This window comes from Rousettus aegyptiacus, unplaced genomic scaffold (assembly GCF_014176215.1).
Source record: "Rousettus aegyptiacus isolate mRouAeg1 unplaced genomic scaffold, mRouAeg1.p scaffold_m13_p_12, whole genome shotgun sequence".
NCBI lineage: Eukaryota > Metazoa > Chordata > Mammalia > Chiroptera > Pteropodidae > Rousettus > Rousettus aegyptiacus.
In genome coordinates this window covers 36,384,116-36,411,836 of record NW_023416287.1, presented here as the reverse complement: position 1 = coordinate 36,411,836, position 27,721 = coordinate 36,384,116, and the positions used below count along the sequence as shown (strand labels likewise).

Below are 27,721 nucleotides of genomic sequence, written 5' to 3'. Positions count from 1 at the left end.
TGTTAACTCTACTTAACTGAGAGGCCAACATGGAAAAAGTCTATAAAAATCCATTTTGTTCTTCAGTTATCTTCTTTCCCCACTTTCTTCCCTCCGGTAAAGAGATAAAGCTTGGTTAGTATCTCCATCCCTTGACAAGAATGAAACAAAAATAGAGGAAGAGGCCAGGACACCCTGAAATGGAGTATCTTGTTTGCACTAGGATGCTTGCTTGAGGGTAGACCCTCCTACAAGTCAGGCACTGTGTTAGGCAGGGCCAAGCAGAAAATCAGCCACAAGTTCCCATTTTCCTACCCTTAAAGAAGCAATATAATGGCTTCAGAATTCTTTAAGCTAATGTAAGCTACAAAGTAATACAAAGTAATTCGCTTCAGTATAATTTCTGACATTTTCACGCACTACCATCATTCTATTAATGATTTGATTCTGATAAAACACAACATTATCTCTAAAAGAAACTATGCATTGAAAGAAAACTATTAAAACAGCATGACTAAAAAATTATCAAAAAATGCAGTATTTTCTACTTTTATAAGTTTATAACATTTTATTCAACCATATTTTCAGAACACAGCAACAGTTCAAATCTCAACATTCATAGCATTTTAAATGTTTGAACAATGAATATGGCATTTTACTTTTCTAGCTTACAAAACCAATTATGTTACTAAAATTCAGTATTACTTACAGGAAATAGACTGAAAACAAAATTCATAAAATCCAGTGACCTGTAAACAAAACAATAAGCATTGCCACTGATCTGAAAGAAAATGCAACATGGGTGTATATTTAAAGAGATTTATGGCTCTCTCCCCCTCAGGCAGTGATCAGCCAATCACTAGTGAAAATTTGTGTCTAGCTGAACATTAATCAGTTGCAGCAGTCATACGCTTCATAGCTTCACACATCAGTAATAAAGTATTTTTCTAGAACTGAAGGCACTATTATAGAAATCGATAATCTCTGCACATTCAAAAAGCAAGATAGTCATTCTGTGGACATGATCCCTCCCTTACATGTGGAAGAGCTGTGTGAGATGTAGGCATATCATAAACTACTCTGATCTCTTTCCGTTTTATATACAGCCAATTTTCTGACCAGCTACAGATGTATATTCACAGGCAAATCATAATGGGTCATCGAATTTCTGTTTGAAAATTCAAAAATCACATTCTAAGCATAATCACATATGAATAAACAAGAGAAAATAAATACACACAACAAATCTAGATGGGTTTGTTGGCTTTTTAGATGTCTACAATATAATTAATATAAAAGATTTCCCCTTTCAACCTCTCAGGTGTCCAAAGAAATTGAAAACTTAAGAGGAAAAAGTATAAGTAAAATATGATTCTAAGTGAGGCTGGGAGACTGGGAATATGTTTAAATACCCTCTAAAAAAGAAATGCCCAGCAGTGCTCCTGGTCACCTAAAACTACTCTAGAGTCTTCCAGTCTATAGAAATGGGCCAATATTTTCCTCTTCAAGATTGTTTTGTGGACAAAATGGTGGAGCAGTTCAACATCATAAAGGAGATGTGGATTCTAAACATCAAGGGCAGAGGTCTGTATCCAGACAACAAGGCAGAGCAGTGAATATCTGGGTGTTCTGGAGGGACAGAAAATGGGGTGACTGAGTTGTCTGGCCAGCATCATGCCTCTTCCTTCTAGCAGGTGCCCTAGACCATTGTTTGGCATCCCACTATCCCCATTCAGATTACCTTTGGGTGAGGCTCCATCTGCAGATTCATCTGGTAGCATGAGGCAAGAGGCTAAGCTGTCATCATGGCCTCACTTGGCCCCGGCCATCAGCTCAGGAATGAGCACATGGCCCAGTTGGGCCTAGTGGGGTCCAGTGGGGCTTTGGCTGGAAAGCTGGGTCCAAACCGGACTGTCCTTCTTCACTAGGTTTTGGTGTACAGTCTGAGCTCATTGTCTACTTTTTTTGGCTCTAAGTGGGGACACTTATCTGAGATGGAGGCCAGTAGGAGGGAATCAGAACTGGGAGGTAGAGAGAGAAACTTGGTCCTTGATTGGGTTACCTAAGTTCAGTCCTGCCACTGGACTTATCCTTTGTTATGGCGAGGCAATTATTCTTTTTCAATTATTCCAGTTTGAGTTGGATTTTCTGTTAGTCAAAACCAAAAAACTCCAGACAAGCAGCAACCTAAATACAAATTTCCCCTACAATAACTTTCAAAATGAGGAGCAGCACATAGTTGCTTAAGTGATGATTTTTTAGATCCCCAACTGAGCCAGACCCTGGGCAGCCTAGTTCTGTAGGTTTTACCCAAACTTTACAGACTAGAATCTCTGGGAATGGGACCCAGGAATCTGTTCCTTTAAAAGAGCTTCCCAGGAGATTAGGATGTGCCGGGTCTGGGCTCTGCAAGATTATAATGTTGGGCCATCAATGTCATACGAGTGCCTTACCATAACAGACAATCTGGGGTTCAGTACTTGCCTTGCTTCGTGTTTCTCATCAATACAAAACAGTTGAATACAAAAAGCAGCAGAGGCTCCCATGTAGATGGGGCGGAATTTGCTGGTCTCCTCAGGCAGTGAGACAGATGCTGCTGAGCTCACGTTACTAACACAGTAACTTGTATCATCCTCAGTAGACTCTTGACCAAGATTTTCTAAGTCCTAGAGCAAGCAGAAAGGAGAAAACAAATGGGAATCCTATTTATTTTCTGCAATTTAATGGGTTAGTGGTTGCATCATCTCTATGTTCCTAGGACAGATGTGATTGACTGTCTCACCTGAAACAAATCATCCTGAGCCAGTCCTAGTTTTAAGGAGATATTCTTAATGTAGTATTAAAAACTTGTAAAAGGACTGAAAAAAGTTCTCACATGAAGGTCAGAAAAATGAATGGTTTCACTTGGCCTTTGATATAGGATCAATATTTTAACTGCATCACTGGGTAGAGGTTGGAGCATAGTAGTATTATATACATATTAATTCCATAGGCAAAATACATCTGCCCCCAAAAGTGTTTTCACTGTAATTCTGTACTACAAGAATTTTTAAATATTGGGACTGTTCAGGCAGTTTGGTGGTAAGTTGGAGCCTGGGAGGTCCAATTGCCATTAGCCACCTAGAAACTTAGCACTGAGTTCTTCTGGTTTCACCTTAAATGATTAACTCTGAGATCCATCTTGGAGTTTTTTTAAATCAAAGTAATACATACACAAAGTAAAAATTAAAATAATACTGCCACTAAAAACTTACAAAGAAAATCAGAAGTCCCCTGTCCTCCCAAGTCCATCTTCTCATTAGCTAGCAGTTTCGACTTTTTCATTTCTTTTGGAATTTACCTCTATGTTTCTGAATATGTGCTTATACTATTTCTTAATTCTTCAGTTTTTGAAATTCCTTTTGGGTATTAATGTGATGGATAGATGTAACCCTCTTATACTACCCTTTTCTCCATATTCTACAATCCCCCATCCATCAAGCAAGGCAAGTACTGATCGCCAGATTGTCAGTTATGTGTAGAGCACAATTCAGGGTTAAAGCAGCAAAGTATTCACGTTATTATGATTATGTAAATATCACTGTTACTAAGCAAAGAAGTGTAGTAGGACTGTGTTCTCATCTGTATACTTTGATTCTCTTGGTTTCCAAAATTTTTCCAAATGCTTTGTCAGATTTGCCAAGTGTTTGTCTGTTTTCCAGACAACCAGGCATTTACGGTAATCTATGACTTCATTTCTCCTCTCTCCGTCCTTTGATCTAGCCTTGCTCACCTTGCCTGTTGTACCACCTGCTTTCTTGTTTTGCAGCTCTTGTTTCATTTCCAGGTCTTTTAGTTGTGATCTTTGTTTGTGGTGTATGTCCTTTATGATTAGAACACATTTCCAGTTCCTAAAACCAATAGTGCTTGGTAGGTAGCAAAGCACAATAGCTAACTGGGCACTTCGTGGGGTGATTGAACACAGACCTGGCATTTTACTGGGTGACCATCTCCAGGGACATTATCTGGAAGCCTTTTCTCTGGGACTGTCAGGTTTTTGGGGGAAGTATGTTCTCCAATCTCTTGGTAGACAGAACAGTGGCCCCCAAAGATGTGCATGGCTTAATCCCCAGAACCTGCAGGTGTTACTTTACAGGCCAAAAGAGACTTTATGGATGTCATTAAGTTAAGGATTTTGAGGCAAGGAGATTACCTTGGATTACTGGGTAGGCCCAATGTAATCATAAGAGTCCTTATAATAGAGAGGAACGAGGATCAGAGTCCAAGAGAGATTGAAAGATGCTATACTACCAGCTTTGAAGGTGGAGGAAGGGGTTACATGCCAAGGAAAGCAAATGGCTTCCAGAAGCTCGCAAAGGAAAGGGACTGGATTCTCCCCTAGAGCCTCCAGAAGGAACAGAGCACCTGAATCTTAGCACAATAAGACCTCTTTTAGGCGTCTGACCTCCAGAACTATAAAATAATAAATTTATGCTGTTTTAAGCCACTAAGTTTATAGTAATTTGTTATAGCAGCAATAAAAAACTAATACAAAGACCTGGCTTTTGGCATTTGGAAATATGGTAGGAGAAGAGGTTGACACGTTCTTCCATTTGAAAGGGAAAATTCCACTTATTAGTCTTTTCTCTGTGTTTCCCCATTACATAGCCTCAGATATGCAAGCTTAATCTGAATTTGGAGCTGCTTCTGTTGATCTCTCCAGAGATTAGTCATCTGGTCATTTCACTTAGGGTATAGATGACAAGCTAAGTGCCATCTGCAGGGAATCTAGTAACCCTGACACTCCATATCAGACTGTCAAACAGATGCCATGTACCAGCCTGGTCCTTGCCCCATCTTCTACAGAAGCTCAAGGTCCTTGGCCTACTGGGGACAACTAGAAAAGTCACACACTTCTCACTATTTTCTCCCCTAATAATGGCACCTGAGTTTCACCTTCCTCAGCTGTACTAAGCCCGTGTAAACTCCGCCGTCGATTTTCTTCACTCTAAAACATTTTAAAGTGCTCATTTCCCAAAGTCTCCTCTCCTAGTCTCATTGTCTTTGTAAATTTGTACCCTTACTTATTCCTTTACTATCATTTCAGTGGTTTTTTTTTTTCTTTTCTAGAAGAGAGAGATCAATTCACTTTGTTGACCCAGATGCCCTCTGGAGTTTCAGTACTTCTAATGCAATGGGGACCGTCTCCCTTACCCCCACATCCTTGTTTGGGTTCCTAAAGGAATGGCTACCCTCTTAGAAACAGCGAAGAGAAAACTGCTCCCCTCTGCTTGCATGCCTCACTTTCTCCTTCCCAGGGCACAAGGAGTGAGTACCCTAATGTGGGTTTCCCAAGAAGCAAACTCTGAACTAAGTTTATTTGGAAAGCAATGCCAGGAAATTCTTCAAGGGGAGAGATGAAGTGAGGCAAAAAACTGAAGGCCACCAATGTAGAGTGATTAACAAGAGGGAAACCACTGTGGACTCAATCATGCCGAGATCTCTGGGAAACTGTGAAGAACTCACGTGAGAAACAAAAGATCTGAAGTACTAATTCTCTAGCTGCCTTCGGTCATTGGCTAATGGCTGCTCTCCAGATTTTGACCTGCCTGCAGACACAGCACTGGGGAAAGACCAGGTACTTGAAGTCCTTTTCCTCAGGAGGCTGAGGAATGAGCAGTGCCAGAAGGATATAGGTAGGGGTCCCACTGCACATGCAAAAATGAGATTCAGAAAATGGACCTTGTGCCCATTTAATGTACTCTCTTTGTAGCAGCCCATCCTACTCTGGAATGTATGCATTTTCCTCTCCTCCATGCACTTAGCCCGGGAAGGCAAACGCTGCCCCAAGGGTGAGGCCTGCCTACAACCAGGTGTGTACATTTAATTCTGTAGGATGAAGTAGGAAATCCATTTGTGTTACAGGTCCAAGTTTTGCTCTTCAGTTTAGATTTAGCCAAAATAAAGTGGTATTTTTATCTCTAGTTGACTTCTATGAAGACTTCTTAATTGGTCAGAATCTGGAGAGGAGAGGGGTATAATAATCTATCTGACTCTCTCTCAGAATTCTAGTATCTGGGATTAGTGTTCAGTGAATTTGTCCCACAACCTACATTGGATGATTCAACCTCCTGTTCCCTGTTGCCCCATCCAGGGCTCTCTAGACTGGGCTGACTCATGCCTAGTCAGTTGAATTACCAAGAAGAAGGGCTTGGGAACTCACTGAAAGTTCAGAACTGTGCTCATCAACAGGGAATAAGAATGTCTGATCATGCCATTCTCCCACTTACAACCTTCACAGACTTCCTCTGCTCTTTAGGAAAAGTTCGAAATCCTGAGCAGGATCCACAGAGCCTGAATTCTCAGGTTTCCAGCAGGAAATGGATACCACACTCCACAGGACAAGCAGGTTTAACAAAGGACCATGTGTGAAGGTGTGGGCAGGGTGAATGGATACCAGCAAAGATGAGGATGGGGCCCAGGGATAGCAACTGGCGAAAGATACTACCACCCCTTGGCCTGAACCTTCATAGGAGGGAGCAGTTACTGGAACCTGGGATGCAGATGAGTGACACGATACATATAGGTGCATATATGAGTATGTATGTGCATCTGATAGATACAGCTGCAGAAAACTCTTACAAATGTTTTGCCCCTACAAAATGTTTTCTCTCTGGACAATGGGAAAAGATAAAAACTTTGTTTATTGAAATTATTGCAAATAATTAATGTATGAAGTGTAACTTCTAGGTCCAAGCTGTGCAAGGGATAGAGAAAAAAGGATTAGTTACTGTAAAGTAAGAGTTAATCAAGGGAAGTTTTGTGGAGTAGGCCTTAAAGGAGGTGGCAGATATGAACTTGTTTAGAGAGACAGAGAGGCCTGGAGAAGGGAAGGGCACACAAACTTAGGTGGTGAGGAGTAAACCATGTGGGGACCAATCAGCACACAAAGCCCTATGCAAGCCTTACCTCTATTTCACTAGTATTTCCACTTTGGACTATTGATGAAAGTTCCTCGATTGCAGCTTCTTCCATGATTTTTCCCTGCAAATGACAATAGCAAGACATGAGAATTAATCAAAGCCCACAGTGGCTCAGAGTCTAAGCTCTAGAGAAAGCCGCGTGGGCTTAGATCCTGGCTCCACTGCTTACTGGCTGTGTGGCAGTAGGAATATCATGGGGCCTCAGTTTCCTCATCTGTAAAAAGGGGCTAAGAGCAGCACCCTACCTCATAAGGTTGTTAAGCAGATAAAATAAAGGTAGGTAGGTAGGTAGATAGGTAGGTGGGTGGGTGGATGGGTAGACAGACAGTTGTTTAGCATAGTGATGGCTCTTCCTAATCCTCTGTAGAGATTAGTAATGATAACATCTATTATTCTTCTACTTCTATTCTTCTGTGTAATTTGAAAGCTGTACTAGGTTTTTAAAACTGCTTTATTCGGGTATAACTGAAATACAGTAACCTGCATATATTTAAAGTGTACCTTTTGAAAAGTTTTGACCTTTGTATGTACCCATAAAAATATTACCATATAAAAATAATAAACATACACATTACTCCTAAAAGCTTCTGTGTTCCTATGTGCCCCACCCTCCTACCCCATGCTACTATGCAACCACAGGTAAACAATGATCTGCTTTAGGCCACTATAGATTATATGCTCAGTCTATACCTGAATTTTCTATTCTGTTCCATTAATCTACTTGCTGACCTTGATGTTATCACTACACTGTTTTAATTACAAGAATTTTATGTCTTAAAATCAGTATTAGTCCTATAACTTTGTTCTTTTTCCAATTTTGTTTTGGCTAGTCTAGGTCCTTTCTATTTCCATATAAAATTTTAAAGAAATTTTTAATTTCTATAAAAATTACTCCTGAAATTTTGATTGGATTGCATTAATCAATATTGGAAGAATTGACATCTTGGAAATTGAGTCTTCAAAAGCATCAACATGGATATCAGGATATCTCTCTGTTCTTTTAGGTCTTACTTCATTCTCTCAGAAATATTTTGTAGTTTTCAGTGTTCACAGGTCCTGAACATCTTTTGTCAGATTTATCTCAAACTATTTTGTACATTTGTACTATTGTAATTAATATTTATTTCAACTTCTGATTGGTCATTTTTATTACATAGAAATAAAACTGAACTTTACATATTAATTTTGTATATATTTAGCAATTTGCCAAAATACTTATTAGTTCTATAAGCTGTTTTATAGATTCTAGGTGACTATGTTATTTTCAAATAAAAGAGTTTTCATTCTTCCTTTTCAGTCTGAATGCCTTTTATTTTTTTTCTTGTCTTTTTGTACTGACTTGAACTCCAGTATAATTTTGAATAGAACTGGTGAAAGCATACATTCTTGTCTTGTTCCTGACCTTGGTAGAAAAGCATTCAGCCTTTTATCATTAAGTATGATGTTAACTATACGTTTTTCAAAAATAACCATCAAATTGAGGTTCTCATTTATTCTTAATTTTATTGGTTTTTATAAGGAATGAATATTGAATTTTCAAATGCCTTTTCTGCATTTAGGCAATAAACATATAGTTATTTTTTTTCCAGTTTGTTAATATGGTGATTTACATTAATTAACTTTCTTATATCAACTTCACATTCCCCAGAATAAACCCTACTTGGTCATGACATTTACTCATTTTTCTACAATTTACTAAAATCTTTATTAAAATTTTTGCATTGATGTTCATGAGAGCTATTGATCTGCAGTTTTATTTTCTTGTATGTCTTTTGTTGTGAGAGAACATACTTTAGATCAGCAGTCCCCAACCTTTTGAGCACCAAGGACTGGTGCTCCTATGAGAATCTAATGCCTGATGATCTGAGGCAGAGATGCTAATGCTGAGGAGTGGCTACAAATACAAATGAAGTTTTGTTCACTCACCCACTGCACACCTCCTGCTGTGTGGCCCAGTCCCTAACAGGAACCCCCATAGCCTAGGAGTCGGGATCTCTGCTTTACATGATTTGAATCCTTTAAAATTTACTGAGTTCCATGTACACATGAGAAGAATGCGTATTCTGCTCTTGTTGGGTAGAGTATTCTATAAGTGTCAATTATGTCAAATTGATCAATAGTGTTCTTAAAATCTTCTATATGCTTCTTGATTTTCTATTTGTTCTATCAATTATTAAGTGAGGGATATTGAAATCTCCAAATACAGTTGTTTGTCTTTGAAGTTCTATCAGTTTTTGTTTCATGTGTTTTGAAGTTCTGCTATTAAGTGCATAAATATTTAGGACTGTTATGTCCTCTAGACCTCTGTTATCCTTGGTGATATTCCATTCTGAAATCCACTTTGTCCGGACTAAATAAAGTGACTCTAGCTTTCTTTTAATTAGTATTAACATGGTATGTCTTTTTGAATCTTTTAATTTGAACCTACTGTATCTTTAAAGTGCATTTTTGTAATCCACATATAACTGTCTTGCTTTTTTTTATCATACCTATACATGCTTTACATTGTCTTTAATTGGTATATTTAGACCATTTACATATAATGTAATTATTTATATGGTTTGGTTTAAGTCTGCCACCTTGCTATTTGTTTTCTCTTTGTCCCATCTGTTATTTATTCCCTTTTACCTCTCTTTTTGCTTTCTTTTGGATTAATTGTATATTTTTATGAGTTCACTTTTTCTCTTCCATACGCTTATTAGATACAACTCTTTCAATTTGATTTGTAACTTTAGTGGGGCTCTTCTTAGACTTTATAATATGCATCTTTAACTTATTATAATAATCTATTTTTGGGTGATATTATACTACTTCAGGTATAGCGCAAGAATCTTAAACCAGTATGCTTACATTTCCCCCCTCTTGGTCTTTGTGCTATTCTTGTCATACATTTTATTTTTATATTTGTTATAAGCCCATACTATGTTGTTTTTATTTTGAATAGTCAATTATCTTTTAAAGAGGTAAATAATAAGTGCTTTCATTTCTCTGTGTCAACCCAGATTTCCATCTAATTCATTTTCCTTCTGGCTGAAGGACTTCATTTAACATTTCTTATAGTAATAGGTCAGCAGGTTCCTCCATCTTTTGTGTGCAGGTAAAAGTCTTTATTTTGCCTATATTTTTAAAAGATATTCACTAGGTATAAAATTCTAGGTTAACAGTTTATTTTCTTCCAGTTCTTTAAAGATGTGACTTCACTGTCTCCTTGCTTACATTGTTTCTAGTAAAAAATCTGCTGCGATCCTTATCTTTGTTCTTCTGTTCCCACCTCATATTTTTTTTTCCCTCTGGCTGCTTTAAAATTTTTTTCTCTTTATCACTTGTTTTTCACTATTTGATTATTATTGTCTTTGGTATATTTTTCTTCATGTTTCTTGTGTTTGCTGTTTGTTGAGCTTGCATCTATGGGTTTATCGTTTTCATAAAGCTTAGAGTTTTTTTAGTCATTACTTCTTCAAATACATTTTTTGTTCCAACTTCTCTTTCCTCTTTTTTTTTCCATAGACTCCAAGTACATACATATTAGATAACTGAAGTTATCCCACAGCTCACTAATACACTGATCTTTTTTAAAAAATTCTCATTTCTGTTTCAAGTTCACTAACTTCTTACCCTGCAATGTCTAATCTGTGGTTAATCCTTCCAGTGTATTTTTCATCTCATGAATTGCAGTTTTTATTTCTAGAAGTTTTATTTGGGGTATTTTTATATCTTCTATGTCTCTCTTTAACCTATGGAACTTACATAATTATAATAACTAAGATGTTTTTGTCCACTAATTCTAACATTTGCTTCAGATCTGGGTTGGCTTCAATTGGTTGAGTTATCTTCACTTTAAGCATCATGTGTTTCCAGTTTTTTGAGTAACTGGAAATTTTTTTATTGGATTCCAAATATTGTGATTTAACCTACTTGGTTGATGAACAATTTTGTATTTCTATACATATTCTTGAACTTTGTTCTAGGACTCAGTTAAGGTACTTGAAATTCACTGAAAGTTCAGAACTGTGCTCATCAACAGGGAATAAGAATGTCTGATCATGCCATTCTCCCACTTACAACCTTCACAGTCTTCCTCTGCTCTTTAGGAAAAGTTCGAAATCCTGAGCAGGATCCACAGAGCCTGAATTCTCAGGTTTCCAGCAGGAAATGGATACCACACTCCACAGGACAAGCAGGTTTAACAAAGGACCATGTGTGAAGGTGTGGGCAGGGTGAATGGATACCAGCAAAGATGAGGATGGGGCCCAGGGATAGCAACTGGCGAAAGATACTACCACCCCTTGGCCTGAACCTTCATAGGAGGGAGCAGTTACTGGAACCTGGGATGCAGATGAGTGACATGATACATACAGGAGTATATGTGAGTATGTATGTGCATCTGATAGATACAGCTGCAGAAAACTCTTACAAATGTTTTGGCCTATAAAATGTTTTCTCTCTGGACAATGGGAAGAAGATAAAAACTCTGTTTACTGAAATTACTGCAAATAATTAATGTATGAAGTATAACTTCTAGGTCCAAGCTGTGCAAGGGATAGAGAAAAAAGGATTAGTTACTGTAAAGTAAGAGTTAATCAAGGGAAGTTCTGTGGAGTTTTATGAACTTGTAGAGAGAGGCAGGGAGGCCTCAGACAGTGCTGATGCAGGACTAGGCTGACAACATTAGCCAAGTAGTAAGCTTGGCTAACTACAGCCTCCTTTGGTATAGGTTTCCCTGCTTTAGGTAAGGGTGGTAGAAGCAGCACCTGCAGAGCTCTATCAGCATCATTCTGGCAGTAGAAAGGTGTGGGCGGGTGAGGTTCCTGCTGAGACCCAGCAAGGACAATGGAGTCAGTAGCTTTTCAGGGAACTGTACTGGGTATTTCTGTATTTCGAAGGGCCCAATCAGGGAGAAAGGAAAATATTGCCTCATTCGAGTATGTGGACAGTGTGTAAGTCTCCAGAAAGTATGGATTTTTTAACTGATTTTAAATGAGCAGCTGTATCCCCCCTCAGCCTCCTGAAATCAGAGCATGAATGAAAAAGGAAGGTAGGGATGAAATTCCATCCTGACCTGTATTCTTGAAGATAGTGAGGCTCTAATTTGTCTGCAAACACGCAGCCTCTGTTTCCTCCAGGCTCACTCTATGTGACATTAGTGCTAGTGGGGCCTTTCACCTCAGCAATGATCCCAGCACCAGGACCGCCCCTGACCTTAACTGCACAAGCAGCCCCCAGGACTATCCTACAACCTAGCCATGGGTGATTAACCATTACCTGGATGCTTTCTCTTTTTCTGGCCTCTGAAGAGACATGTTCCAATGGCTCTTCAACTGTTTTCTGAGAATCCTGGCTGCTATTCCTGAGCTCAGCATCTTTGAGAGAGAGAATGGCATAAGGACAGTAAGCAGATGATAAATATATTCAGAGCTACAGGAAATTGGAGACAGTATGGTAATGTGTTTCTAAACTGTACCATATCTGAAGAATTATATTGCAGATGGCAGTACTGTGAGATGGGAAGAACAGGGTCTTCACAGCTCACCCCAATTCTCACTTCTCCATGACCTCATCCACATGAGGATGATAAAATGATGCCAGTAATAGACCTGGCCTGGTACCCAAGAAGCCCTCAACTTCTACTCGTTAATAAGCTACATGATCCTTTCACAGGAGACCCTTTTCAAATTTACAAACCACTGATTATCAACTTCCTGGATGGTGGGTTTTGAAATGATTTTAAGACCACAATTAGCTATGTCAGTGCTATCTGAATGCTAAAGATTAGCACAATGGCTGCTTTCCCTTTGAAAATATTGTGAACATGCAGTCTGATAACAGCTACTATTTTCACTTTTCTGCTTTCTAAGCAAGAACTAGAGCTGAGCATTATTGTTTTAATAAGTTCTGGAAAGTTAATAATCAGGGTAGTGTTCATATAGTTAGCCTTCACTAACAACTGCAGTAGAAATTTTTCCCCCCATTTTGTCTATAAAGCTCTTTCTCTCCCCGCTCCTTTTCTCTCACCCTCTCTCCCACTTTCTATTTTCTTTCTTCCTGTCTGTCTCTCTTCCTGCCTGTCTTTCTCTCTCTTCCTCCTTTTCCCCTCCCTTTCCTTCTCTCTCCCCATCTTTCTCCTTCTTCTTCTCCCTCTCCCCACCCCCGCCTCCTTTCTGGCTCCCTCTGTGCCTACTCTGTTGCGGGATCCTCAGCCATGACATCTGCTCATAGCCTTTGGGTCTTAGCTCAGAGCAGCTCTAGGACACTATGCCCAGGGTTACTCCTCCTTGGAGTGCTTCCACAGATATAGGAGGGACCCTGGCTCTGCTGGAGGCTCCAGAGACACTGCTGCCAGCATGGGCCTGCTGCTCTCTTTTCTTTCTAACCTTTCTAATTGCATCAGATGCTGTGAGGCCAGAAGTAGCCTAGATCCTCTCCGCTTCCTTCTCTCCCACTGTGTTCTAGTACCAGCCAGGGCAACTGCCCCTGTAGATATCTCTCAACTGCAAATCTCCAAATCAGTCATGTCTTATGTCTCTTCTGGCAAAGATGCAGGTGAATGAAATAGAAGGAAATTCTAAGAAGAATTAGAAGCCCAGGGAGGTGTTAAGGGAACAAAGAAGGAGGTACATAATGTTGAAGGTACAATGAGAGAAAACTGCATCCCAGCATAAGGATAAGGAGTAGTTCTTTTGGAGAGAAAACGTCATGAGAGAGGAGCAAAGGACTTAGAATCCCTCTTCTGAAAAAAAGATGCCTTGAAGAATAAATGTAACACGTCTCTAGTTCCTGAATATGTCTTCCTTCCTGCAAAGGTTTCCAGATAATCTGCATGGGGTTTCCAGCACTCTCATGACAAGAGTAGCATGCTTTTTAGGTTAATTTACTTTGTTATTGGAATATAACACACATATGGTAAAGTGCGTGAATTTCTACATGTATCCTCTCCCATATAACAACCACCCAAATGAAATCTAAAGCATTTCCAGTGTTCAGAAACTTCCACTCATCCCCATCCAGCTAATATACCTCTTAACAGTAGCTGCTCTTCTGATTTCCACTATCATTGATTCACTTTGCTCAGAAGCCAACTTTTTGAATTAAAAAAATATATATCAATATTCCCTATTTTTAAGTTGCACTTTATTTTTTTTTAAAAGATAGACTTTTCCTAGTTTAAATTTTAAATTTGAAGAACTACAAAAAACAACTAAAAGAAAACTGGATCTTCATTGTGCATATATTAATTTATAATTAGGATAAAATTACTAAAAAGTAAGAAATCTTAAAGAATAGATTTTGCAATGATAATAATCCTGTTGACTTCACTGCTTGACAGTCTAATGTTCATGGGACAATTACCAACTACGACTACTAATTGCCTTGGCTAAACTGTCACTGGGTGTTGCAGTTTATTATTAACCAGCTGCCACACTCCCCCTCAGAGGTGGTTGCATTTCAGAACTCAGCAAGGTGATGATATGGCTCTCTTTCCTGTGTCTCTAGGGTTTTGTGAGGTTTAATTGGTTAATGTTCACAGCATGCCCTGAGATCCTCAAATGTGCTATCCTAGGGAAAAGCTGAGGCAATGGTATTATATAAGTCACAACTGAAAACACAATTGAGGCTGTAAATTTGTTATTTTATTGCTTACAGCACCTAAGTTGTTTAGAAGTCACGAACCAATGTTTTATTTGAGAGTGAAGGAACAATTTGCTAGGACTTTCTAGGTGAGACTGCTTAGCTGAAGTAGATTTATCACAAAGCTAATTAAGCTGGATGTTCAGGACCTTCCCTAGTACATGCCTCTTCTAAGGCATAGCTACTACTGAATTCGTAATTTTGCATTATTTTTCTTAAAGAGGGCTTTCAACTTGTATAGACTTTGGGTCCCACAAGACCAGGGTCTGCCCTACTCTTTACTAATAGGAATAATATATAGGGAAAGCTAAATAATACATCTTGAAGATAATAGGAAAAAAATAATAGCATACAATCGGTATTTTTTACATTTATTTTAAATATAAATAAAAAATTCCAACAAGATTTTTTGTAAAATGAAGTAACTGGTTATAAAAGTAAATATGAAGGAATAGGTAGTTAACAAAATTTAAAGAAATAAAAACAAAGGGTGGACCAAAGTTCCTAATGGATTTTAAGACATATTATAAAGCCATACTACTAAAAGTTTTATAGGAGCTAGAGCCAGGACGCTGGTCAAGATAGAGTAGAAGGTAAATGCTGTCTACGTCTTCTCTCACAACCACACCAAAATTATAACAAAACTACTAAACAACCATTACTGGGAGTCGTCTGAGGTCTGGCTGAACAGAAGCTATACAACTAAGAACATATGAAGTTACCTCAAAGCAAGGAGGGGTAGAGAAATGAAACGGCCTAGTGCCACAACCATATGTGGTGATCAGGAAGATTATCTTGCCTGCAGAGCCTCCCTCCCCAGCCTGAGGAGCAAAGAGTCCCGGCCTCATACCAGGCTCTCCAGACCACAATTCCAGTGCCATGAAGAGAAATTCCAATAACCTCTGGCTGTGAAAACCAGCGGAGATTGTGGCTGAGTGAGACAGAGGGCTGCAAGAGTTGCACACAATTCTGAAACGGCCCTGGGCCAGACTTAACTCAATGATGGACTCACTTGTTCTGAGCTCCAGCATTGGGGTAGCTGCTTGAGGAATGCCAGGGACATACTGGGAGACACTAAGCTGTTGAGCTTCAGAGAGAGGGCTGAAGGGGCAGCTTTCTCCCTTATAGAAGTACTGGCAGTATTTATTGTTCCTTTGTTGAGCCCTCACCCCTCCCAGCATGCAGACCCAGGTAGCCACCATATCTCAGTCTCCATCAACCTGTTAACACAGATCACTCCACCTAGGTGATTCCCTGAGACTCTGCCTCTCCCAACATGCAGGCCCATCCAAGCTGCCTCCAGTGGCTTATTCCATACAAACACCGTCTTGGCTCTTGCAGTGGACTTTCCAAAAATCTCTCAAAGGCTCACAAAACCCAAAGAAGCAGCATCTGGCCTCAGCATTCCCTGTACCTCTTTCTGAGCAGCCCTAAGCCCCACACTAGCAATGGTCAGCCTAGATCCCCGCTTGGCCTCTCAAGGCATCGATAAGCCCAGCATGGCTGGCAACCATCTGTAGATTGCTTGGTGACTCTTATCATGTGGCCCCAGAGGTGCACAGGCAGCAGATGAACTTGGCCTGAAGCAGGACCCCTCAAGGAGGTCCTTGGGCCAGTGTACCCAGTGGCTTGCTTCAACAAGCACCAGAACTGAAGCACCAGGGCTGCATCTGAGGAAAACGCATCTGATGAAACTGGGAAGGCACCAGAGCCCTGATAAATGGTCAGCCCCTCACCAGCCAATCCTTACAACCAATCAACCCAAGAATCAATCTCTCCCATCAGCATGCAAACAGCAACTAATGGTCAACTATAAGAGGAGGATACACACAATCCACACAAGGGACACACCTTGAACACCTTGCTCAGGTGACCAGGGCAAACCATGCCACTGGGCCACACAGGACACCTACTACATAAAGCTACCCTACTAAGACCAGGAGACTCAGGAGCCCTACCTAATATAAAGAAAGACACAGAGAGGCAGCCAAAGTAGGGAGACAAAGAAACATATCCCACATGAAAGAACAGAACAAAGCTCCAGATAAAGAACTCAATGAAATGGAGACAAGCAATCTACCAGATGCTAAGTTCAAAACACTGGTTATAAGGATGCTCAATGAATTTACAGAAAGAGTAGATGAACTTAGAATTTCAATAAAGAGAAAGAAAACATAAAAATGAAGATGGAAAAACAACATTTCTGAGGATTCAGAGAAACATGGCAGAGTGAGAGACATCTCCAGATCTCTCCCCTTAAAAAAACATGTAAAACTCAACAAAAAACACCCAAACTGCACACCAGCACATCTGAGCGTGGGATCTGTGCATAAGAGGTACCACAGGTCAGAACCCCGGGTGTCGGGCAGTGGACTGGAAGAAATAAAGAAGCTGCCTCTAGCAGCCACCGGAACTCCCTGTATAGGAGGAGGAGGGGAAAAGGTTTGATGAGTTCCCTAAACAGCTCTGCCTGGGAGAGTCGTGAGTTCCACACAGCCAGTGGCAGTGCCCAGTCATAAGGGCAGAAAGCAGAGAAGCGGGACAGCAGAGAAACAATAGTTGATTTTTACTGGCTGCAGCTGCAAAACCTTGGCTGAGCTCAGCCCCCAATTACCAACCCAGAGGGCGCCTCCCCCCAACCCTCCAAGATGGAATGCCATGTAGCCACAGGGGAATCTGATCAAATGCCACTGAAACTGTCACTAACCCTGACAGGGACTGAAAATGAGGGTAGCAAGTGTGATTATATATCTATAAGAAAATAAAAAGGCATTATTAAGGCTTAATATAAAGCAGAGATCCGGATCCAAAAGTATTAGACGCCAACTACTGGAAATCAAAGGAAAAGCACCTTCTGTGCAGCAAGCTAAAGAGAGACCTTCATCTAATAAATCTTTCTGGGAAAAAAAAGCAGAATACATTTCCATTAATGATCAGGTAGAAAAATAGTCCATTAAACATATGAACAACCAAGGCGACAAGGTATCTCAGAAAGAAAGAGAAAAATCTCCAGAAAACAAGCTTACAGGCATAGAAATATGCAACTTAAATGACAGAGAATTCAGGATGGTACTTTTGAAAAACTCAGTGAGTTCCAAAACGAGTCATATCAACAATTACAAGAATTGAAAAAACAACTAGCAGGGCAGAATGGATTCTTCAGCAAAGAGATCAATACCCTCAAAAAGAAAAGAATAGATCTTCTAGAGCTTAAAAAAAAAAAACACTGCAAGAGTTGAAAAATGAAATAGCATGCTTGGGAAATAGAGTTGACCAAATGGAGGAAAGGATCAGTGATATCAAAAACAGAAATCTAGAAATAAACCTAAAGGAAGAAGAGAGAAAATAAAGAATGAAAAATAATGAAAGAGAAATATAAGAACTAGCTGATACTATCAGGAGAGGAAACAAGAGTAAATGTGCATTATCGAAGGTGAAGAAAAGGAGCAGGGACTAGAAAGCATTTTCAGACAAATAGTTGACGAAAATTTCCAAAATCTAAGGAATGAGCTGGAGCTTGGAATTCAAGAAGTCAACAGAACACACAATTATCTCGATCCAAAAAGGGCCTCAGCAAGACAAACTGTATTAAAATTATCAAAAATCAACAACAAAGACAGAATTCTCAGGGCAACCAGGGAGAAGAAAACAGTAACTTATAAAGGTAAACCCATTAGATTATCCTTGGACTTCTCAGCACAAACCTTACAAGCCAGAAAGGAATGGATTCAAATATTTAAACTATTAAGTGAAAAGAACTACCAGCCTAGAATAATGTATCCAGCTAAGCTCTCCTTTAGATATGAAGGAGAAATTAAGACCTTTCCAAACATACAAAAATTCAGGGAATTCTCCAATACGAGGCCTGCACTACAGGAAATACCTTTTAAAGGGTTCAGCTCACCTAAAACAAAATGACAAAAAAATAAAATACATAATAAGGAGTAAGGTGACTATCAGGCAAATAGAAGGAGAGGAGTGCAACCCTTACTAAGAACAGAGCATTATAAGCTTAAACAATAAGAAGAGATTTGCTATAGCAAGACAGTAATGAACGTTCAGCATACATAGGGACAAACTGAAACAACAATGACAGAAAAAAGGAAAATTCAAAGATCCAAATTCACAAAGAGGAATGGATATAAGCCATGCACAGTGTAAATGGTAACCACACACTGAAGATTCAGAACTGAAGTATATAACATAAAACAAAAAGGACCAGAGAGGAAACCCACAAAAGCTAACCAAAATAAAGAAAACAGAAGCACAAGGACAAGGAAGCAATGGAAACACCGAGCTACCAAAAAGCAAAAGATAAAATGGCTATAAGGAGATCTTATATTTCAACAATCACCCTAAATGTAAATGGACTGAACTCACCAATAAAAAGACACAGAATTGCAGAATGGATCAAAAAACAAAACCCAACCATATGCTGCCTTCAGGAGACACATCTCAATTCCAAGACAAATACAGACTCAAAGTGAAAGAGTGGAAAATGATATTTTAAGAAAATGACATTCTGAGAAAAGTGGGACTAGTGGTACTAATATCAGACAAAATAAACTTCAAAATAAAAAAGGTAAAGAAAGATACTGAAGGACATTTCATAATAATAAAGAGAATCATGCATCAAGAAGATGCAACACATTAATATCTATGCTCCCTATCAGGGAGCCCCAAAATATGTAAAGCAATTAATAACAGAACTAAAGGCCACTGTTGGATATGGATAGATCATCTAAACAGAAAATCAATAAGGAAATAACATCCTTAAATGATGTATTAGACCAACTGGACATAATTGACATTTCCAGAGCCTTCCATCCCCAAGCAGCTGCTTATACATTCTTCTCTAGTTAACATAGAACATTCTCAAGAATTGACCACATACAGGGACACAGAGATAACCTCAACAAATATAAGAGGGTTGAAATCATACTGATCATAATGCTTTGAAGCTGGAGATCAACTGCAAAAGAAAGCAGAAAGAACCACACATAATGGAGATTAAACAACATGCTACTGAAGAATAACTGGGACAAAGAAGGAATAAAAAGAGAGATCAAGAGATACATAAAAACAAATGATAATGATAATACAACATATCAAAAAATTTGAGAAATGGCAAGAGCAGTCATAAGAAGAAAGTTCATATCATTACAGGCCTACCTCCCAAAACAAGAATGAGCCCAAACAAATACCCTAAGGCTTCATCTTAAAAACTAGAAAAAGATGAATAAACAAAGCCTAATGTCAGCAGAAGAAAAAAAAATAATCAAAATTAGAGCAGAAATAATGAAATTGAAAACAAACAAAAAATAGACAAAACAAATGTAACAAATAGCTGGTTCTTTGAGAAGATTAATAAAATTGACAAACCCCTAGCTAGATTCACTACGGAAAAAAGAGAAAGAACACAAAATCAGGGAAGAAAGAAGGGAAATTACCACTCATATCGCAGAAATAAAAGGATCATACAAGAATACTATGAAAAAGTCTATAACACCAAATTTAATAACTTAGAATAAATGGACCAGTACTTAGAAAAATACAACCTTCCTAGACCAAATCAAGAAGAACTGGAAAATAAATCAAATAGACCGATCAGCAGTATGAAAATTGAAACAATCATCAAAAACCTACCAAAAAGTAAAAGTCCAGAACCAGATGGCTTCACCAGTGAATTCTACCAAATATTTAAAGAAGATTTAATACCTATTCTCCTCAAATTCTTCCAAAAAATTGAAGCGGCTGCAATACTTCCCAACTCATTTTATGAGGCCAATATTACTCTGATACCGAAATCTGGTAAAGATAACACACAAAAAAGAAAACTACAGACTTTTATCTCCCATGAACACATATGCAAAATTCCTAAATAAGATACTAGCAAACAAAATACAGTAACATATTAAAAAGATTATACACCACAGTCAAGTGGGCTTCATTCCAAAGGGTTGGTTCAACATACACAAATTGATTAATGTGATATACCACATAAACAAATTAAAAGATAAGAATCATATGATCATATCAATAGATGCAGAAAAAGCCTTCAACAAGATACAGCATCTATTTATGATCAAAAAACTTCAGAAAATCGGGATAAAAGGAAAGTACCTTAACATAATAAAGGCCATCTATGACAAACCCTCAGCCAACACTAGACTGAATGGTGAAAAACTAAAAACCTTCCCTTTAAGATCAGGAACAAGACAAGGCTTTCCACTATTGCCACTGTTATTTAATATAACATTGGAGGTCCTAGAGATTGCAATCAGACAAGAGAAAGGTATAAAAGGCATCCGAATACGAAATGAAGAAAAACTGTCACTATTTGCGGATGACATGATCCTCTACACAGAAAATCCTAAAGACTGCACAAGAACACTACTAGAAACAATAAACAAATACAGTAAGTTTCTGGTTACAAAATCAATGTTCAAAAATCCATAGCGTTCCTATACTCGAACAACAAAGTGTCAGAAAAAGAAGTAGAAAAAATAATTCCTTTTGCAATCGCAACCAAAAGAATAAAATACCTAGGAATACATTTAACAAAACAAGTGAAGGACCTATATAATGAAAACTATAGGATCTTATTAAAAGAAATTGAAACAGATACAAAGAAAGGGAAAGACATTCCGTGTTTTTAGATTGGAAGAATCAACATAGTTAAAACGACCATACTGTCTAAAGCATTATGCAGATTTAATGCAATCCCCATCAAAATCCCATTGGTATTTTTTAAAGAGATAGAACAACAAATCATCAGATTTGTACAGAAGCACAAAAGACCCAGAATTGACAAAGCCATCCTGAGAAAAAAGAACAAGGCTGGAGGCATCACTCTGACTGACTTCAAATTATACTACAAAGTGACAGTAATCAAAATGGCATGGTATTGGCAAAAAAAAAAAAAAAAAACAGACACATGAACCAGTGGAACAGATCGAGAGGCCAGAAGTAAACCCATATTTACATGGGCAAATAATTTTCAATGAAAAAGCCAAAATATACAATAAATGTTGCTAGGAAAACTGGAAAGCCACCTGCAAAAGAATACAGTAAATGTTGCTGGGAAAACTGGAAAGCCACCTGCAAAAGAATGGAACTAGACTGTTGTCTATCACCACACACCAAAATTAACTCAAAATAGACTAAGGACTTGAATATAAGACCTGAAACAATAAAATGTGCAGAAGAAAACAAAGCAACTAAACTCAAGGACCTTGGACTTAAAGCGGATTTTATGAATTTGACCTCAAAGGCAAGGGAAGTAAAAGCTAAAATAAGTGAATGGGACTTCATCAAACTAAAAAGTTTCTGCTCAGCAAAAGAAATCATCAACAAGGTAAAGAGACAACCATCCAAAAATAGGGGAAAATATATTTGCAAGCAACACTGCCAATAAGGGCCTAATATCCAAAATATACAAAGAACTCATACGACTAATAACAACAGAAAAACAAATGATCCAATCAAAAAATGGACGGAGGACCTGAACAGACACTTCTCCCTAGAGGACATACAAATGACCAACAAATATTTGAAAAGATGCTCAACATTGCTAGCTATTAGGGTAATGCAAATCAAAACCACAATGAGATACCATCTCACACCTGTTAAAATAGCTATAATCAACAGGACAAGTAATAACGAATGTTGGAGAGGATGCAGAGAAATAGGAACCCTCATACACTGCCGATGGGACTGCAAATTGGTATAGCCACTATGGAAAACAGTATGGAGGTTCCTCAAAAAACTAAAAATTGACCTACCATATGATCCAGCAATCCCTCTACTGGGTATTCACCCCAAAGACTTGAAAACCCATATCCAAAAAGATATTTTCACACTGATGTTCACAGCAGCATTATTCACAGTGGCCAGGAAATGGAAGCAAATGAGTTGTCCTATGATAGATGATTAGCTAAGGAAGCTGTGGTACATATATACAAGGGAATATTACTCAGCCATAAGAAGAGATGAAATATTTCCATTTGTGACAACATGGATGGACCTTGAAAAAATCGTACTAAGTGCCATAAGCCAGACAGAAAAAGTTTAAATCACATGATATCACTTATATGTGTGATATAAACCTAAAAGCAACAAAGGAACAGGACAAACAAACAGAGACTCATGGATATGAAGTATAGACTAGTAGTTATCAGAGCAGGGGTTGGGGGAGGAAGTGGCAGGTAGACAGGGTAAAGGGAATCAAATATGTGGTGACAGGAAGAAATATAACTATGGGAGATGAACACACAGAGATAAGAGTACATTAGAGGGAATCAACAACAGAGGATGAAGTGGAGGATCAAATCAGCTATTTAGAAGATGGGTAGCGAAGGACACCCAATCGGAACAGACACAAGAAAAAAAATTTTTTAAAAAATGAAGATAGTTTTAAGGAGCCTCTGGGACAACATCAAGCATAACAACATTTGCATCATAGGAGTACCAGAAGGAAAAGAGAGAGCAAGAAATTGAAAAACTATTTGAAGAAATAATGATGGAAAACTTTCTTAACCTGGTGAAGGAAATAGACATACAAGCCCAAAAAGCACAGAGTCTCAAACAAGATGATCCTAAAGAAGCCCACACCAAGACACATCATAATTAAAATGTCAAAGGCGAAAGACAAAGAGAGAATCTTAAAAGCAGCAAAAGAAAAGCAGTTAGTTACGGACAAGGGCATTCCCATAAGACTGTCAGCTGACTTTTCAACAGAAACTTTGCAGGTCAGAAGAGCTTGAACAAAATAGCCAAAGTGATGAAAAGCCAGGACCTACAACCCAGATTACTCTATCTAGCAAAGCTATCATTTAGAATTGAAGGACAGATAAAGAGCTTTCCAGATAAGAAAAAGCTAAAGGAGTTCATCACTACCAAGCTAGTATTACAGGAAATGTTAGAGGGACTTTTTTAAGAAGAAGAAAATATGTATCAAAAATATGAATAAAGAATGGTAATAACATATCTATCAACAAGCACTTCAAATGAAAAAGAAATAAATGCTCCAGCCAAAAGATAGTGTGGCTGAATGGATAAGAAAACAAAATCCTAAGGGGGCGGGCGGGGGGGGGGGAAGAAAGAAAGAAAAAAAAAGAAAAAGAAAAAGAAAAGAACGAAAGAAAACAAAACCTTTACATGGGCAGCCTACAAGAGACTCACTTCAGATTAAAAGACATACACAAACAGAAAGTAAAGGGGTGGACCTAGAGGGTATTGTGCTAAGTCAGATAAAAACAAATGCCATATGATTTCATATAAATGTGGAATCTAAAGAACAAAATAAACAAAACAAAATAAATTCTTAGATACAGAGAACATCTTGATGATTACCAGAAGGAAGGGGGTTGAGGGTTCAGTGAAAAGGGATTAAGGGATTAAGAAGCACAAATCAATAGTTACAAAATAGTCATGGAGAAAGTATAGCATAAGGAATATAGTCAATAATATTGTACTAACTATATACAGTGTCAGAGGGGTACTAGATTTATCAGGGTGATCACTTCATGAGTTATACAGCTGTCTAATCAGTATGTTGTACACTCGAAACTAATATAATATTGTATGCCAATTATAATTGAAAAATTAAAAAAACATTATTCAAAAAGTAAAAGAAAATGTTTTATTGGAGTAGGAATAGAACAGAATAGAATCATGTTTGGTGGCAATGTGAGTATTTCCAAGCCCAGCGGAAACAATTCTTGGACTATAGCTTGTGAAAACTCTTGTAAGGGGCCCAAGGAGACATGCACACTTAGGGTCCCTCAGATAATCTATGATTATCTCCACATCTCAAGATCCTTAATCACACCTACAAAGACTCTTTTTCTAAATAAAACTAAGGTAACGCTTATAGGATCCAAGGATTAGGATGTAAATACCTTTTGTTAAGTCACATTTCCATCTAACCCAGTAGGCACCTGTTGCTGACTGTGCTGTATATTCATCTAAGTGCTTACTAAGAAGGGCAAACTCTACTTGTCCAAATCAGAAATCATAGCATCTCCAACAAATAATTCTTTCACTCTTATTATTCCCATCTTGCAAAATAGTTCTACAATCCAACTAGTTTCTAAAGTCATCCTTGATTATTTCCATTTCTATAACCTTCCTTCCCCACATGCAGAAAAACATCAAGTTCCATTAATTCTCCTAAATATCTCCCATATTCATCCATAATCATTGTTCTGGTTCAGTCTCATCTCATCTTTTTCTTGGATACTATTGGCCCTTGGAAAGTCTTTCTGTTAACTGGAAATTGACCATGTATCCCTTTCTAATTCAAGACTCCTACAGGTTCATAATCAGGTATGTTGTGATTAAATAGAATCTAACCTCTTTTACAAGGTATGCCAAGCCTTGATCACCTTGCCTTGCTCTCCTATCCTGCTTCATCTCCTGGCACTCTCACTTCATGCTCCAACAATGATGAACTTGCATTTTGCCTGAACAGGCCAAGGTCTCTAATACCTCCTTATTTTGCACATTTTGTTCTCTCTGCCAAGAAAATCTTTCTGCTTATTCACCTAGAAAGCTAAAATTTGTTTTCAAAGTTTTGACTCAAAAGATTTCTTTTCTGTAAAGTCCAGGTTGATGCTCTAAAGATGACTCAGGTTTCATTCTGCTGTGGTCTCACCACAATTTTTCAGCCTTCAAAATAATTTGATTATTGTAAATTCATTTGTCTTGCATATTTATCCTACCACTAGACTAGACTCCAAAACCTATGGGATGTACTCAGTATTTGCTGAATGACTAAATGAACAGCAAAAGGCTGATAGTAAAGACCCTAATGATACAAAAAAACAAAAACAAAAACAAACAAAAAAACTAGGCAGGTTGCATGAAATGAGGACAAAAGGCTTTTTTTCATATTTTTCAAGGAAACTCCTTCTATTTGTACTGTGGTGCAGATTTCAAGCCATATAAGATAATGAACTTGAGCTTTGTACACTGGTGATTCCAAGATATTGTCTTGGGATGAGTCTACAGGTTTTAACCTCCTCCAGGCAGGCTAAATTGGAGTCTGTACCTCCTTATGACAGGAGAAAGAAAGCCATGACACAAACCACCAGCATTATTCTTTTTTCCATGAACATGGATTGCAATGACAATGATTTTACCCTCCCTGTATTTAGGCCCTTTGCCATGTAGTGTCCTCTCACTGATTCTGGTCTCAGCCATGTGACATGCTTTGGATTAGTGACATGAGTTAGTTCAAAGCCTAGACCTCAAAAGGCTTTGTATAATTCCATTCAATCACTTGTACCTCTGCCATCACCATGAGGAAATGCCCAATCTAGCCTGCTAACGGACAAAGTCACATGAAGCAGAGCCAAGGCCAGCCTGGATCAATCAATAAGCAACCAACCTCAAGACCTTTGAGAATACCTAGCCAAGATCAGCAGAGCTGCCTAGTTGACCCCAGCTACATAAGCAAAACATGCCTATTGTGGTATGCCACTGTGGTTTTGTGGTTGTTTGGTAGCAGGATTACTGTGGCAATGTATTATTGATGCAGTCACAAAATATAATAGAGAGAACAGACTAAATCCTGAAGCTATGGTTTTGAAAAGTCCAATTAAATTGACTCTGGTGAGATTAAGAAAGAAAAAGACACAAATAAATGACATCAAGAATGAATCATAGAAACATAAGGAACAAATAAAGTAGGACAGTAGATATAAACCCCTAAGAACATTAACTGTAAATAGACTAAATATTCTAATTAAAAGACAATGGCTGGCACACTAGATTAACAACAAAGCTATCATTTAGAATTCAAGGACAGATAAAGAGTTTCCCAGACAAGAAAAAGCTAAATGAGTTCATCACAACTATACCAGTATTATAAGAAAGGTTAAAGAGACTTCATTAAATAGGATAGAAAAGATAAAAAATATGAATGAGAAAATATAGGAAAGAAAAGAATTCTCACTGACAAAGGTGAAACACCAGGTAAAAGCAGTGGGTCAACCAAATGTAAGCTAGTATAAAGATAAAAAGGCAAAAGTAGAAAGATCATGTATAATTACAATAAATTAAGGAATACACACAAACACAGACAAAAGAAGTGAAAAATAATAACAAAAACATAAACGTGGAGGGGGTAAGTAAAAATTGTAGTAATTTTAGAAGGCACTCAAACTTAAGTGATGATCAACTTAAAACAGACTGCCACAAATATATATGGTATGGATGGACCATATAGTCACCAGACAAAAATCTAAAAGAGATACATAAGAAATAAAGAGAAAGGAATCCAAATGCAACACTACAGAAAATCAACATACAAGAGAGTAAGAACAAGAACTATAAAAACAATCAGAAAACAATTAGTAAAATGGCAATAACTACATACCTATCAATAATTACTTTAAATGCAAATGGATTAAATGCTTGAATCAAAAGACACAGGGTGGCTGAATGGATAAAAAAAAAAAACGAGATCCACACATATGCTGCCCACAGGAAACCCACTTCAGATTGAAACACACACAGAGACTGAAAGTAAAGGAATAGAAAAAGGTATTTCATGCAAATGAAAACAAACAAACAAAAAGCTGGGGGAACAATACTTATATCAGACAAAATAGACTTTAAAAAGGGGGGTATAACAAGAAACAAAGAAAGCATTTCATAATAATAAAAAGGGTAAATCCAACAAGAGGGTATAGCTCACAAAGATCTACGGAAGAAGCACCAAAATATTTAAATCAAATACTGCTGGATATAAAAAGAGAAACTGACAGTTAAATACAGTCATAATAGGAGACTTTAACACCCCACTGACATCAATGGTTAGACCTTCCAGACAGAAAATTAATGAAGAAACAATGGTCTTAAGTGACATTGGACCAGATGAACTTAATGATATTTTTAAGATATTTCGTCCCCAAAAAGCAAAATTTGCTTTCTTTTCAAGTGCATTTGGAACATTTTCCAGGACAGACCACATGTTATTCCACAAAACAAGTCAAGAAACTTAAGAAGATTGAAAGCATATCAAGTACTTTCTCTGAGCACAATGGTGTGAAACTAGAAATCAATTATAAGTAAAAAACTGAAAAAAACACTAACACATGAAATCTAAATAATATGCAACTAAACAATGAGTGGGTTAACAATAAAAT

The 27,721-nt window shown here is 37.9% G+C and overlaps 1 protein-coding gene across 11 annotated transcripts in view; it reads right to left on the bottom strand.

Annotated features, from left to right (window-relative positions):
• CFAP61 (cilia and flagella associated protein 61) overlaps positions 1–27,721 on the bottom strand; it is a 274,276-nt gene that overhangs the window by 171,298 nt on the left and 75,257 nt on the right. For 9 of the 11 annotated variants that reach the window (XM_036229710.1, XM_036229714.1, XM_036229715.1 and 6 more), the window contains exons 10-13: positions 12,204–12,301; positions 6,928–7,002; positions 2,464–2,645; positions 689–728 (exon numbers count right to left, since the gene is read on the bottom strand). In XM_036229710.1, the coding sequence (XP_036085603.1) occupies positions 689–728; positions 2,464–2,645; positions 6,928–7,002; positions 12,204–12,301 (395 nt within the window). The remainder of the gene's footprint in view (positions 1–688; positions 729–2,463; positions 2,646–6,927; positions 7,003–12,203; positions 12,302–27,721) is intronic. The other 2 variants (XM_036229717.1, XM_036229716.1) reach the window with 2 other exon arrangements.